The sequence below is a fragment of the Aspergillus steynii genome, assembly GCF_002849105.1.
Source record: "Aspergillus steynii IBT 23096 chromosome Unknown P170scaffold_6, whole genome shotgun sequence".
Taxonomy (NCBI): Eukaryota; Fungi; Ascomycota; class Eurotiomycetes; order Eurotiales; family Aspergillaceae; genus Aspergillus; species Aspergillus steynii.
This window is the reverse complement of record NW_020194403.1, coordinates 3,022,858-3,036,231: the sequence shown is the minus strand read 5'-3', so window position 1 is coordinate 3,036,231 and position 13,374 is coordinate 3,022,858. Positions and strand designations below refer to the sequence as shown.

General features: G+C 51.4%; 5 protein-coding genes across 5 annotated transcripts; 1 reads left to right on the top strand and 4 right to left on the bottom strand.

Annotated features, from left to right (window-relative positions):
- Nucleotides 1–1,311, top strand: P170DRAFT_238869 (phosducin family protein). The gene is made up of 3 exons (XM_024842941.1): nucleotides 1–733; nucleotides 812–1,041; nucleotides 1,179–1,311. The coding sequence occupies exons 1-3, from the start codon at nucleotides 158–160 to the stop codon at nucleotides 1,192–1,194; spliced, it is 822 nt and encodes a 273-aa protein (XP_024702622.1). The 5' UTR covers nucleotides 1–157; the 3' UTR covers nucleotides 1,195–1,311.
- Nucleotides 1,312–2,295: 984 nt separating this feature from the next.
- Nucleotides 2,296–4,440, bottom strand: P170DRAFT_439006 (putative transcription initiation factor subunit (TAF30)). Its single transcript, XM_024849739.1, has 8 exons — nucleotides 4,312–4,440; nucleotides 4,144–4,218; nucleotides 3,969–4,009; nucleotides 3,586–3,737; nucleotides 3,279–3,421; nucleotides 3,071–3,211; nucleotides 2,891–3,011; nucleotides 2,296–2,838 (listed from the first exon to the last, which is right to left on the bottom strand). The coding sequence occupies exons 2-8, from the start codon at nucleotides 4,150–4,152 to the stop codon at nucleotides 2,750–2,752; spliced, it is 696 nt and encodes a 231-aa protein (XP_024702621.1). The 5' UTR covers nucleotides 4,153–4,218; nucleotides 4,312–4,440; the 3' UTR covers nucleotides 2,296–2,749.
- A 215-nt stretch (nucleotides 4,441–4,655) lies between these two features.
- Nucleotides 4,656–6,170, bottom strand: P170DRAFT_413177 (Ran GTPase-binding protein YRB1; the record flags this gene model as incomplete). Its single annotated transcript, XM_024846961.1, has 4 exons — nucleotides 4,656–5,128; nucleotides 5,188–5,316; nucleotides 5,389–5,647; nucleotides 5,886–6,170. 4 exons carry the CDS (start codon nucleotides 6,168–6,170, stop codon nucleotides 5,058–5,060), a joined length of 744 nt encoding a protein of 247 aa, XP_024702620.1. The 3' UTR covers nucleotides 4,656–5,057.
- Nucleotides 6,171–6,680: 510 nt separating this feature from the next.
- P170DRAFT_362996 (uncharacterized protein) lies at nucleotides 6,681–9,182 on the bottom strand (the record flags this gene model as incomplete). Its single annotated transcript, XM_024844547.1, has 1 exon — nucleotides 6,681–9,182. The coding sequence occupies one exon, from the start codon at nucleotides 9,180–9,182 to the stop codon at nucleotides 6,681–6,683; it is 2,502 nt and encodes an 833-aa protein (XP_024702619.1).
- A 2,155-nt stretch (nucleotides 9,183–11,337) lies between these two features.
- On the bottom strand, nucleotides 11,338–13,113 carry P170DRAFT_478170 (glycosyltransferase family 15 protein; the record flags this gene model as incomplete). Its single annotated transcript, XM_024853533.1, has 5 exons — nucleotides 11,338–11,679; nucleotides 11,741–12,149; nucleotides 12,216–12,302; nucleotides 12,357–12,761; nucleotides 12,842–13,113. The coding sequence occupies 5 exons, from the start codon at nucleotides 13,111–13,113 to the stop codon at nucleotides 11,338–11,340; spliced, it is 1,515 nt and encodes a 504-aa protein (XP_024702618.1).
- Nucleotides 13,114–13,374: the final 261 nt, after the last annotated feature.

Sequence of the window (13,374 nt, the reverse complement as noted above, 5' to 3'; positions counted from 1 at the left end):
TTGAACCAAGAAAAAAAAAAGAGGAAACCCTTTGCCTGACGCAGATCAGCCCGATTCTAATTATACCAACTAATCAATTCATTGTCTTCGTTGGGCTTTTATAAAAGCTCGCCCTACCCCCGCGCGCCTCCCCCCTCGTGTTTCCTTTTCTTTCACCATGTCCTCTGCACAAGACGAGTTCAATCGCCTCGCCCATAACAGCCGGGAGCGATACTCCACCCATCCTGAAGACCGTGACAACTCTGACCGTGACTCCATTCCCGACTCGGACGACGACGCCAACGACCAACCCCAGTACTCCGACGACGAAGACCACGATCCCAACATGTCTCGCACAAGTACCTACCATGTCCCGAACATGGTCTACGATGCCAACACCGGCCCGAAAGGTGTCATTGCCGACGCCCAGGCCTTCGAACGTGCCCGTAAGGGTTCCTTCCGCCGCACCTTGTTCGGCGACTCGCGCCCCTCCAAGGCTGTGACCGATGACGCAACCCTTCTACACAACTCTACACCCCCGGATGGCTCTGGCAGCGAAGAAGATGAGGATCGGTTCCTTCGCCGGTGGCGCGAGTCGCGCATGGCGGAGCTGCGCCAGGTTCCTCACCGGCGAGCGAGTCCTCGCCGGAAAATGTACGGCTCGGTGGACACAGTCGACGCGGTTGGATATCTGGATGCCATTGAGAAGGTGACGTCGGATACGATAGTGGTCGTGTGTGTCTATGATCCCGAGGTACGTGACATCATTACCCGGTCTTCGGGTATACGGGAAGAGAAAAGGGGGTTTTGCGCATGCTAACTTTTCTTCCAGTCCAAAACCAGCGCTCAAGTGGAAGACTGCTTGGCATCGATTGCTCGCCGCCAACCCTCCGTTCACTTCATCAAGCTGCATTACGAAATCGCCGAGATGGACCATATCCGGGCTCCTGCCCTGTTGGCCTACAAAGGGGGGGATGTTTTCGCTACCATTGTGGAGATTCCTCAACAGATCCCCCGTGGAAAGAGCTGCACCGCCGACACTCTGGAGGATCTACTGAAAATGTAAGCATCCCACCTCTCTGACCCTCTGACCCTTCTTTCCCTGCCCTTTAACTTTAACCCCTTTCCGTTATCTGTGGGTCCGCAAGCTTTTGGCTATTGTTTGGTGTTTCACACGCTTACCATGGAACCAACCGCAGGAATCGAGTTTTGTGAACTACCTATTCCTCATCCACTAGCCTCTACCAGACTCCTCGATACCACTCCTCCCACCGGAACCGGATGTTTCATCGATTGAAGCACAGCGGGCGCTCGGGCTGCTCTTCGTTTCATCTCCAGCATTGACTGCTCGAGATCTGTCTTATCTTCTTACTACAATTTTTAAGATCCCAATCTGTCGTTTGTCAAATTTTTTTTACTTTACTGCCTGTCTCTCTTTGAATGATCTACTAGGTGCATATGAATGGATATACAGGTGTTGGGGGTTGGCAATCAGTCCTTCTTTTGTTTTTTTGTGCTTGTCTGCTCTTCTTGTCTTGGTGAACGTCTCCTGACTGATCGGGATCTTTATGTCTAATTTTTTTGATGGTTGAACTTGAGATATCCAACTCGTTCATTGTATGTACTGCAATTCAGTTTTGATAAATATGATACGAACCCACCGCTGCACCTATTCATAATCTCATCCCATATCTAAATCAATAATTCAGAATGCCAGGATGAGGGTTTTCGCTTCTATATCTTTCTTGATCGACTGACTCACTGAATGAATGAATGAATAATGAATGAATGATTGTAACTACATAATCCCATCACCATTTATCTCTACCTCAACCATATCGTCCCATGATTCACCAAGATCATCAGTCACCGGATGCTTCGAATCATTCATCTAAGTAAGGAAATCTACTCTTGCAACTTGTCGTGCCATCCGATCTTTTCAGCCGCGCCCAATGCACTCTGAACCAAATAACACGACACGACTGAGAATGACACGACCGAATAATCCCGTTGAGCTAAACCAACAATCGACCACCACAGAATCAAGGATAGAACCCAAGCAAGCATGATATTACCCTGTACCTAGGACTGGACATACGCACGAAGTAATACACATACCCATACACATACCCATTCCCTAACTATCCATCCATCTCCACCTCCCCCTTCTACTTCTACATCCCCAGTACCAGCATTAAACATACATACTCAGTCCGATCCGATCTGAGCTTGGCTTGGCTTGAGTTGGGTTTGCGGAACTTCCAATAACCGAATGATCGAAGAGCCGATAAAAAAAAAAAAAACATCTTTTCTAATTTCTCCAGCTGCAGAATAAAGAAACAAAAAGAGTGCGGTGCATGCATGACTTTCAGAAAAGAAAAGAACCTGTACGAATACTTGAACAGAAACAGCCCCGAAGACTACCGTAGAGACACAGATCCGGATGATCCGGGTGGATACATCTTAAGAAAGAGGTGGAGAGAATCAAAACAGAACAGAACGAGGAGGGAGTTGGAATCAAGAGAGAGAGATGGAAGAGGGAGAGGGATGGAACAAGATAACATTAATGACGATGAAGAAGGTCGAGAGGATGTTGGAGATAGAATAGAGTCTGAGTTTGAAATAGAACAGGAAGAGAGGAAGAAGAGGAAAAGAAAAAGGTATTATGGAGACGGCGTTTTCATAAGGGAAAAAAAAAGGACGTGAACATAGATCAAGAGGAGTTCGATGCAAGAGTATATCCAAGCTTTATGGCCCCCTTTTCCAGCGCTTACAGAGCTCCCTTTTCTTGCGTAAATTCCCACAGCATTTTGATTAAGGCGTCTGGTAGGGTGTAGAGATCGACGTGGAATTCTCCCTCTGATCGATGAGTTAGGACTGCAAATGAAAAGAGGGATGGCTTCGGACTTACGCTCAACGTCATTCTTGGTATATGAGTCTGGTGCTTTGTTGTCGTGGACCATCTGCACCACCTGGAGAAGGTCGTCCTCGCCGAGTCTCTGGAGGCCGTCGGCCAGCTTATCCATGTCGACCTGCATCGCACGGTACCATTAGGAGTGCTTCTGTGTCGGTCAGATCCGGGGCATCTTACGTTCTTCTCCGTCCGCTTCTTCTTCTTGGACCCTTCATCGGCTCCCGCCGAACGCTTCGCCTTCACCCCGTTTTCATCTCCCGGTACAGGCCCCGATTCACGGAGAGCAGCCAGCAAGGCAGGCTTGGGGTTTTTGAACGTCTATGAAAATCAAATCGATGAGCAGGTGTTCATATGAGCAACGGGGTATCGGCGAGTGGTGACTCACAATAGGATGCTTAGACTCGTAGCGTGTTTGGGCAAAGTTGAGATCGTGCGTCACGGAATGTTCCTTGTCAGCGAACAAGCTGATCTGCATGTCAAATTCACCCCATCCTTCCTCCGCGATCCTGAAAGGAGGGTTCTTGAAGGCTGTTGTGGATTATCCGTTAGCACGAGTCCCTAGTCCACAGAGTAGTTTGCGTCTCATCCTCAATTCACAAGTTTGATGGCAAACCCCATATGCTTAGGGCCAAATGGACGCAATTGGGAGATGAAAACAAAAGCGACAAAGACGGAAGGGACGGGAGACGAACTCTGCTTATACCTATCACCGAAACTAGGATGCAACGAATACACGACCTTATCGAAGACAGTTGCAGGCACCTGCTCACCGTGTTCATTGAGCAGGTAAATCTCAATCGACCACGCTCGAAGAGGGAACCCTTCAACGCCAGAGTCTTTGTTCCTGTGGACGCAAAGCGTCAGCAAATGCAAAATCTAACCCGGTATCCAACCATCGTGGACACGACCGAAATGGAAAGCTTTATTATAGCGCAGCCGATAGAATGCCACGCGACATCCACCGCATCAAGAAAACGAAGGCGTGTCGCGAAGGGAGGGAGAAAGGGTAGGCAGGTGGGTGGCTGTCGACAAAGGCGCGTGAAGGTGTGCAGGGGCAGCTCGTTTCAAAACATACACAACATGCTGTTCTGTGACCAGTCTGATATTTCTTTTGACCTGGATGTCGAGAACAAGGAAATCGCGTTAGTAACATGCGAAAGCAGAGAAATCATGGGGTGAAAGACGTGCGTCACGCAGCAGAGCGCCAGGGTTGAAAGCACAATAGACCAGGGCAGGCACACAAAACTTACGTCAGGCATTGTGAAAACAGACACTAGGCCAATGTGACGAGTTAAGTGAGGTGATAAGGGGGAATTGACAGTAGACTAGAAAGCTCTGGGTTAACGCGACGTTGGGTAAAGCGAGATTAGATGTTGGTCGGCGGGTCGATCAGAATAGCTCGAGTGGGGGGGGGCTACCTTGGATGGTATATAAGCTGAAATAAATGAAGAAGAACCAGCAAGAACTGCAGTAAATGTTGGTGGGGAGCGCGAGTTTGCAGGGTGTCTAGAAAGAAGTGACGGGCGGAGAGTGAAGCTGGAGTGGGGGAGAAAGAGAAGATGGGATTCTGCGGCAGATGAAGCGATCCGACTTCACGAAACCCGGAGGCTTCCTGCCCGCCACTCCCAAAGCACCGGATTTCCCAGTGTTTTCACGACTCCTGCATTTTGTTCACGGAGTTCTCCGATTGCTTTTACTCTCGTTCGCTGCGTCTTCCTACAAACACCAGCCAGCAGAGAAACACACCCAGAGCAAGTCTATCATTTTAAATTGTTTCAAGTCTCAATACATCAGATCAGGGCAGTAATAATGCATTTCAAAACGTATATTTGGGGATCGGGACATCTATCTACGGCCGGTGGCGCCTGGAACGACACTCGATGCGACAGGGGAGAAAATCGGCGTCGCTCCCGCGTCACAGGCTGGTTCACAGCCGGGTCACGCCGGTCTCATTAATCAGGGTAAAGGGGGTTTAAGAAAGAAGGAGGATTCGATGGGGCAATGTGTGTCGAGAAAAAGGGGAATTCTGGTATGGTGTATTGGGGGATAAAGTCTTCGTGAACGGTCATGAGAGAGACCGCTGGAGCGCGAGGGAATCAGAAAGATGACCAAATATGGGATCTCCAACGGAGAATGATCCTTATTGTTTCGCAACCGCACTAATTTACTGCTGGGAAAGGATCTTTTCGTTCTCCTGCTGGGCCTTCTCGAAAGCTTCCTTGAACAGGTTGGCGTCTAAACGCGAGTTAGCCATGCGATCTTCGAGCGCCATTCTAGGGCAGGTGATAACTCACTCTCGCTGTTGGCGAAACGGATGGCAAAGGTCTGGGGTTCCGTCTCACCCTCGCTGACATCGGCAGTGGCGTTCCAAACCCAGCTGCGGTCACTGCCAACGTTGGCCTTCAGCTCCATGTCGGGAACAACTGGAATCTCGTTAGCATCCGGTATATTATGAACAAGCCCCCGAGGACAAGGGCGCTCAAGATAAGACATACTGTAGTGGTTAGCGCAGACCTTGAGGGTCTTGTCGCGGCGCATGACCAGACGAGTCTTCTGGTTCTCCTTGTGCTTGAGCAGTCTAACATCTCCGGTACCACGCTCCTTCCACTCCTTGGCGTCGCGGTCGAATCGGAAGAGCTTAGCACGCATCTTGAACATCTGCTCCTCGAGTTCTTCGTTGGTCTTGGTTTCCACCTTCTCGGTCAAGCGGATGACGGGCTCGAAGTGAACTTCAGGGGACTCGGGGGCCTCGTCCTATTAGATGAACACGTTAGTAAAAGGCTCAATAGGAATAGATATAACGCATTTGCATCTACTTCTTGGACCCCAGAATGCCCGCAGAATAAGCAGAGAAAAGAAAAGAAAAGAAAATGGGGGAAAAGAGCAGGAAGAACAAGAAGTGTTCAGACGTCTCACTTCTCGCGAGGAAAAGAGGGCGCAAAACCCAGAGACGTGAGAAAATCAACGAAGAAAGAATAAATCCAGCACTCACATCCTCTTCAGCCTTCTTCTGGGCCTTGGAAGAGCCGGAGGGCTCGTTCTTATCGTCCTCGGGCTCCTCCTTCTTCTCCTTCTTGGGACCGCCGCCGAACATGGAGAACACGCTGTCGGTGGTCTTGGTGGTGGCCTCCTTAGCTGCATCGACAGCAGACTCGGTGGCAGGCTTCTCCTCCTCCGTCTTGGTGGCCTCGGTAGTGGCGGGGGTGGTCTCCTGGGGCTTTTCGGCCTCAGGAGCGCCGGTGGCGGGGTCAGGCTTGGGCTCAGCGACGTCGGACATGGTGATAAGATGCGATGGAGATCTAAAAATCACAAGACGATTTGTAAGAGACCAAGGAAATTCCAGGGGATTTAGGAGGGAACCCGGGGGAGTGTACCTGAATACCCGAAGAAAAGGGGTGGGATAATCGATGGGGGGAAGATGAGTCTAGAAAGAGAAGTGGGAAAATATGAGCGGATGTTTTTGTTCTACGAAGGTGGGGGGAAGGTTCTTTGCCTGAGGCACCGCTGCCACCCAAAGTCTGCAGAAGAATCCATCACCGGGATTTCCCCAGCATGTCTCCCACTCATCTCTTCAATTTCCCTTTCTTTCTTCTTATTCCTTTTCTTTTTACTGTTTAACCATTTCTCTGAAGATAAACTACCCCAACCCAGCAGGCCAGAGAGGAGAGAAAGGAAGTAGAATAAAATGAAATAAACTAAACTAGACTAAGAGACAGCAAAATTCAAGACCGGAGAAAACAGCGTTAGTCGTAAAAAGCTGGATGACTATCAGAGATCCAAAGGCACCTCAGCGGGCTGGCAAATGGGTCCAGTGCATTAGACCCTTTGCTTTCTTCTGTGCTCTGTCCAAAGCCTGGCACTTCCTCGCATTTCGCACATGATCCTTCCATGCCACCGTGTCAAGGCCATGGGCGCGCGTACTGATCCTCTTCCACGTGTCGCTCATGATCTCTTTAGCTTCTCGGTTGACCTTGTTGGTATGGTCTTGCAATACCGACGATGCGGCCAGGAAGGGCTGAACGGCGTTGCGTTTGATGGCCTCGGACAACTGCTTGGACCGGCCCAGAACCACATCACGAGTTTCAATTGAAAGCCCCAACGAGTCACGCCGCAACTCATCAGCTTCTCGACGCAAGACATGGGCTCTTTTCACCACGTCCCCCATCAGTACCTGCAAGTCAGTGAAGAGCCGGCCATATGCCTCGGAAAATCCGTTATGCGCGGTGCTAAAGTCCCTCATCAGCTGCGAAGTGATGACCTGGGCGGCTCGTTTCCAGTTCGCAATCTTCAGCCATGGCGTGCCCAGATCTACCGTTATCGTCTCGTTAACAGGGGCTTTGGATTGAGTGGTTATGGTGACGTTCACTATCCCGTATGCGTCGCCCCGATCCAACTTGAGGCTGTATACATCTTCGAATAACTTGGAAAGTTCGTAAGTCAGGATCTTTTCCCGCCGACTGACCTGCACCCCGAACTTAGGCTGCTTTTTGCTGGTGGGGGTCTTCCGCGGGGGCTTGATTACCAAGTGGCAGTCGCCAACTACCTGGATTTCAAAGCCATCGGATCTCTCCCGCTGCTCCGAAGAGAGCCCCATCTCTCCAAGCAGGTCTTCTAGTCGTCCTGGTCCATGCGACTGGGATCCTGAAATCTGAGCCATTCCAAAGGTCGAAGACATGACCGAGACCGAGAGCGATGTTCGTCTCTGATCATCTACCGGCATAACGCTAGTGGGGGGAACTGTGCTCAAGCCAGATCTTTCAAGGTTGTTGGATATAGCGGAGGGAGAGAAGCCGATAATCATGGCAGACAAGAAAGTCAAACCCAGTAGACACAATGGCAGCGCCGACCCATACTTGTCGCCCAAGTAGGCAAGAGGAGAAAAGCGCATTGCGTACTTTTTGGACTCGAGAAACAACGTGCTCTGAGCCGGTTGAGGTTCCCTTGCTGTGATTTTGCAGATTTGCTTAGGGTTGTTGCTCGCTAGGGAGGCCAGGTTGCGGTTCAGTTGACTAGGAGTAACGCTTTCAAAAGTCTTCAGATCAATCGGGTACCGTCTCACCACGGCCATCTTTCCGGTTGGCTTGTGGCGGGATTCCAGGCACATGTGAAGACTATTGTGGTTCAGTGGAATCGGCTCTTTGGTCATTTTCCAGAGTGGCCGCTCCGAAATGATCATAGTTGGGATGTCATGTCTTTCCATGGCGATGCGAGCCAATCTCTGTGCCTCCGTAGTCGCGGGGGTGTCTGCGTTGGACACGAAGATAATGGCTACATCGGGTAGTGTCCATTCGGAGCGGGACGAGATGGAATACTCCCTCCCCGTCCATGTGGACGTGCTGGCCGGCCTGTTCTTAAAGTTCAAGACGATTGCACCGAAACTTTCATGGCTGTCCGAAGAAGCCTCGAGACACTCATCAACGATAAGCTGGACGTGAATCGGAAGCAGCTCCGCAAAATTGGGGACGGCTCCTACGCCATAGGACGTCGGCACAACATGGTATCTAGAAGACTCTGTGGAGCTGCTCTCAAAGCCGCTGCAAGTACTCGATACGAGAACGTCACCGATTTTGTCCAGAATGATGTTTCGAAAGTCGGGACTACCGACATACAGCACACGGAATGGTTTGTCGGTATCGAGGCTTCTCTTGGTCATCGTCTGCTGGGCGGTGGCCATCAGAGTTGAGTCTTCAAAACTGAAGGGGAGCTGTCGCTGCAGCTCTGCAGCTTCAAAGTCCTCCAAAGTGCGGATCCTTTGTTTCAGTTCCACCCGTTCGGCGGCAGGCCATTCTTCGGGCTCAGTGAATTCAATGGACTCGACTGGTGGACGAAAGGCGGTCTTCGCCGTGATATTGCTATCGTCGATAGAGCCCCGAAGCTGGGAAAAGAGGGAGGGCAGTTCCTGCGAGTCGGAGACGTTACTGTTGGAGTCATAGCCGTCGCCGTCGAATGGTTCTTCGTCGTTTCCGTCGGTCTCGCTGCAGCTGTACCGTTCATCGAGGCTGGCTACGTCGTCGGGACCGGGCTGATCGATCAAGGATCCAGCATCGGTGAGTTCAGACCGAGCACCGTCCTCCGAGTGGATATCGGACGCACTCAGAGTTGCCCAACTCTCGCTCAGCGATTTAGAAGGCTGTTCTGGCGGAGGGGTTGACGTCATGGCGATCGGCCGCGAGCGAGAAAGCCACTCTTCGACAGAACCGCTCAGGGGTGGTAGAGTAGGGTAGCGTAGATGGGAAGCGTTGGAAGCAGTAGCCGGGCGCCTGAAGGAAGGCTCTTGAGAGTCAGCCATGTTGACGCAGTGTAAGTGTCATGGGAGCGCAAAATGAGGGGAATGTAGATCCAGCCCGATGATGCCGAGCGAACGGATCTTCGACCGAGAATCGGGAAGAAAGCGATCAAATCAATATATAATAGAACGGAGGATCAACGGGAGGATACGTTAACTGCGCAGAGGAAGCTGGATAGTTCTGTTCTTTCGCTCTGGTGGTAGGCTTCCTTCGATGAGCTCAGCCTAATAGGCGGGTGCCCGATGACGAGGCGGACGGCGTGTGGGGAGAGGAAGAACGGCGCCGGGCGGAAGAATGTCAAAAGTCAGGTGCAGGTGGATCGGCAATGACCGAATACAACTGTCAGGAATATTTCTGCTCCCATGGAGACAACCGCCAGCACCGTGGGGGGTTACGGAGTGTCGTTGGAATCCCGGTGCAGAGGGGAAGGAGGGAAGGAAGGTTGATGCAGGGAAAGGAGGAGGGGTAGAGATCGATATGCCAGAGAGGCCAAGGGATAAGCCGAGTCGATCAGAGCGATAAAAGAGATGGGGAGAGAGGGAGAGACGGAGCGAGACGGAGGGAAGAAGAAGATGGTCAGGGAAGCGTCACTGCCTGCGCAACGCGGGGCACCTGACGCGACCGGACGGAGCACGAGTCATCCGGCGAAGTACTACACTGATGTTATCTGGAAGTACCTGCGCAGCGAAATCCCGCCGTGGGATACTCGTCGACTCGAAGCTTAGTTCCTGCCATCAAGACCAGCAGTGGGACTCCGGAGATCCTGGTGGGTCTTCTATACTTCCCCGGTCTTGGATGTATGATCTGCTCGTCTCTCTCCAGGGTCTACCCCGGCCACTTGCCCCCCATGCCCTTTGGAATGTTTCAAAGAGATCCACAGGGGTGGTTGGTCTGTGTATTAAGCGGTATGAACCAATTATACAAACTGGTTCTAAATGTGTTGTATATTACTTAAGCAGGCGGGCATTGTCGTCACCCATCTCATCGTCAGTGCATTTGGAAGAGAAGAAAATCAACGAGCCTCTTACCATGCATCCCGCACCTCTATAGATATCTGCAAGATGCAGACCTCCTTGCGAGGCTTTCCGTTGATCGCATGCAGCGTTCCAGAAGAGCCCATCCCTCTCGTGGGTCCATTGGATGAGGATAAACATACAAGATGATAAGGCGGATGCCCCTCCACCGTACAGTTCTTCACAAGAGTCAAATTATTTCATACTCTATAAACAATCATTTCTGGACCGGTGGCTTGGAATTGATAGGGTTATGTGTTGAATAGGGTATGGGGAAAAACAAAAGACCCTGATTCACGAGAACTGCAAAAAAGGAGAATGGATATGTACATTTCATGACATGATGATTTAAGGGATAATAAAGGGAAATAAAAAAAGAAGAGGGGTAGAAGTGGAAGTAGGACAAGCAAGACAGTTATGACAAAAAACATTTCGCGCAAGATCGAGGATGGGAGGAAAAGGTGAAATCAGGGGAGAAAACAGAGGCAGAAAGAATTATAGTAACAATTGTCGTCGGGCCAAGCGAACCAAGGTCGTGTATCCTGCCACTGTAAATCCATCCACCTCGGTCCAAATTATGGCCTTTGAGAATCACAGAAACCGTAAATCATCACCAGACTATGTTCTGAAAATCGAAGGGGCGGGGACCATAGAAGAGGGTTGGGCGCCCTGGGGTGTTGGGAGGATCCACGGTGGACTAGAAACACTCGTCCGCAGCAAATGGCGATAGACAAGATTGATTCGGTATTCCCGAAAGGTCCCAATCGGTGGGAATATAGGACCGGATGGTGCGCAGAGACTCTCAGGTTGGCACTCCTTCGCAATCGCTTCATGGCCGAACAATGGGTTCTTCCTCCCCCCCTTCGAGATAATGGATATGTTCTGGAGAGAAACGCGACAATCCAAATAAAACACACAAAGCACGCTAGATGAATTTGTCAATATTTATGAGAATGGTCACACCGTCTTCGATATAAGCCGTCAGATCCGTAAAACGCCGTCCAGAACCCCACGGCCCAACATAATATGCAGGCGCAAGCAAATAACTCCAAGGGCGACCCGAGTAATGCTCATAGTCGAACAGATGGGTACGTGAATGAGGCGAAAGTTATACAGCGAACAAGCAAGAAAGGTTGCCTCAGGTCTAGGGCGACGCCCAGCCTCCCGCAACTTCCACCCACTCGGCGAGACAGCTGCCTTGCTTGCCCTCGACATCCACAATATCCGTATCGCATCTACATCTGCAGCCGACACCGTTCTCCTTCACCGGGTCGGCGTTCGCCCAGTACTCGTCCTCTTCGAACCGCTCCTTCTCGTCTTGCGTGGTCATTTCAAGCCAGGGAATTCGGGGCAGCTGACGGGCAGGAGCGTTGGCGGGACAGTGTTGAATGGTGGTGTGGCGGTAGCCAAAGTCACGGAAGTAGTGGATATCGGAGGGCGACAGGAGGGCACCTGCGGCAAGTGAGTGAATCGGCGCATCACCCCACTACGATGAAGTTGTTAGCCAAAATCGATCCATGAAAGGCGTGGGAATAACGGGCACGTACTCGTTCGGTCCAGAATCCCCCACTTCGGTCCATCATCTCGAAGAATTCCTCATATTCCTTGCTGCGGAACCAATCCAGGCGTGCAATTTCAAAGTTACTCCAGAAATGACACATGTTATATTTCTCGCCCTCCATGGCCTCCGGGTCGACGTCGGGAACGGTGTTCTCGCCGGGTTCGTTCTGCAAAATTTCCTCGGGGAGCTTGTCTTGCTTCTCCTCCTCAGGCTTGGGCTCTTCCTCGGGGTCCCTTTCGAGGAACATCTCCCACAGGCCCTTTGATTTCAGGTTGTTCTTTCGCTTATAAGCAGACGCATATCGGAAGATGTTGGGGACGGTCTCGCGGAGCTCTTTGACGGCAATGGTGAACCCGTAGGTTTTATTGGCCTCGGCCATCTTAACGAAGGGATCGCTGGGAGGAATGTTAGCAAAACCGCCGTTTGGGTGGCGAGAGGAAGAGGGAGGGGCTTGTTCTTACTAGGTGATATCACAGAAATACTTGATCTCGGGCTCCAGACGCCAGTACCACTCGTATTTCATCAGAAGGGGGTGCTTGTAGAAGTGCCTGTTGGGGAATATTAGCGGCCGTGGGCGTGTTTAGCGGATCGGTGATACTCACCCGGAATAGAATCGACACATGTGGTGGTAGCTCTCCATTCCTCCGTACATGATGGCAGCGTCACCCTGTTTTCTGATACCTTCTTTGGCCACCTCTTCGTTGGCCCACTTGGGATACCCCCACATGCTGTCATCGATCTTTCCAAATTCCACGGGAGCACTGGTATAGTTCTTCACGGCGTTCTTGAAGTCGTCGTCAAAATCACCGTCGTTCAGGAACACGTAAGGGTAGTGGAACCATCGGTTGAAATGCCTCTCGATGGATTTGAGCGACTGGACCACGCCGTCGATCTCCTTGTTTCTAGCCAGAACGACGAATGCGGCGTTGGCTCGCTTGCCTTCCACCTCTTTCTCAACTTGACGGCATCCCGTCGCGAAGACCTTATCGTACTTTTCGCTGATTTTCCTGTGGTGGGGAGGTGGTTGGGTCAGCAAAGGAAGAGCGAGGGACGACGATGAAGTCTAGAATTCAGGGGCTCAACCAACCTTATCGATGGGGGCGTGCCGGCAGGAATGAGGATTCCCCCAGGGGACGCCGGGTGCCGGACGAAGAGAAGCAAGACAAGAACTATCACGAGACATGGGAAGAGGAGCACGAATCCTAGGGGTATCGAAATCGACGAGTTGCCCTTCAGCCGTATCCTCCGCTTGAAAAAGGCGAATCTGGAGACGTTGCGACCCTTTTCGCGCGACGAGTCATCTAGAGGTAGGCTCGGCGAGGAGGGTAGCCATTTCGAAAGTCGCTGCTTCAAGCCCATTGTGCGAGTATCCAGGGTGTGGTTGTCCCAAGGGGATTGGGTGGGACACCGGGGTCAAGATGCGGCCGACGCGCTGAGGGAAGGCTCCCAGAAGATGCGAGGGCCTCGGTCAAGGCGCGATTAAGTCGAGAGGACAATTAAAGGAAAACTGGGTCAACGGTGTGGGCACGCGAGCAATGATGGAAAACGAGATCGCCGTCCTGAATCCAGCCACGGGATGCTTCCAATAAGGGCAACCGAGATAAGAATAATCGACAATTA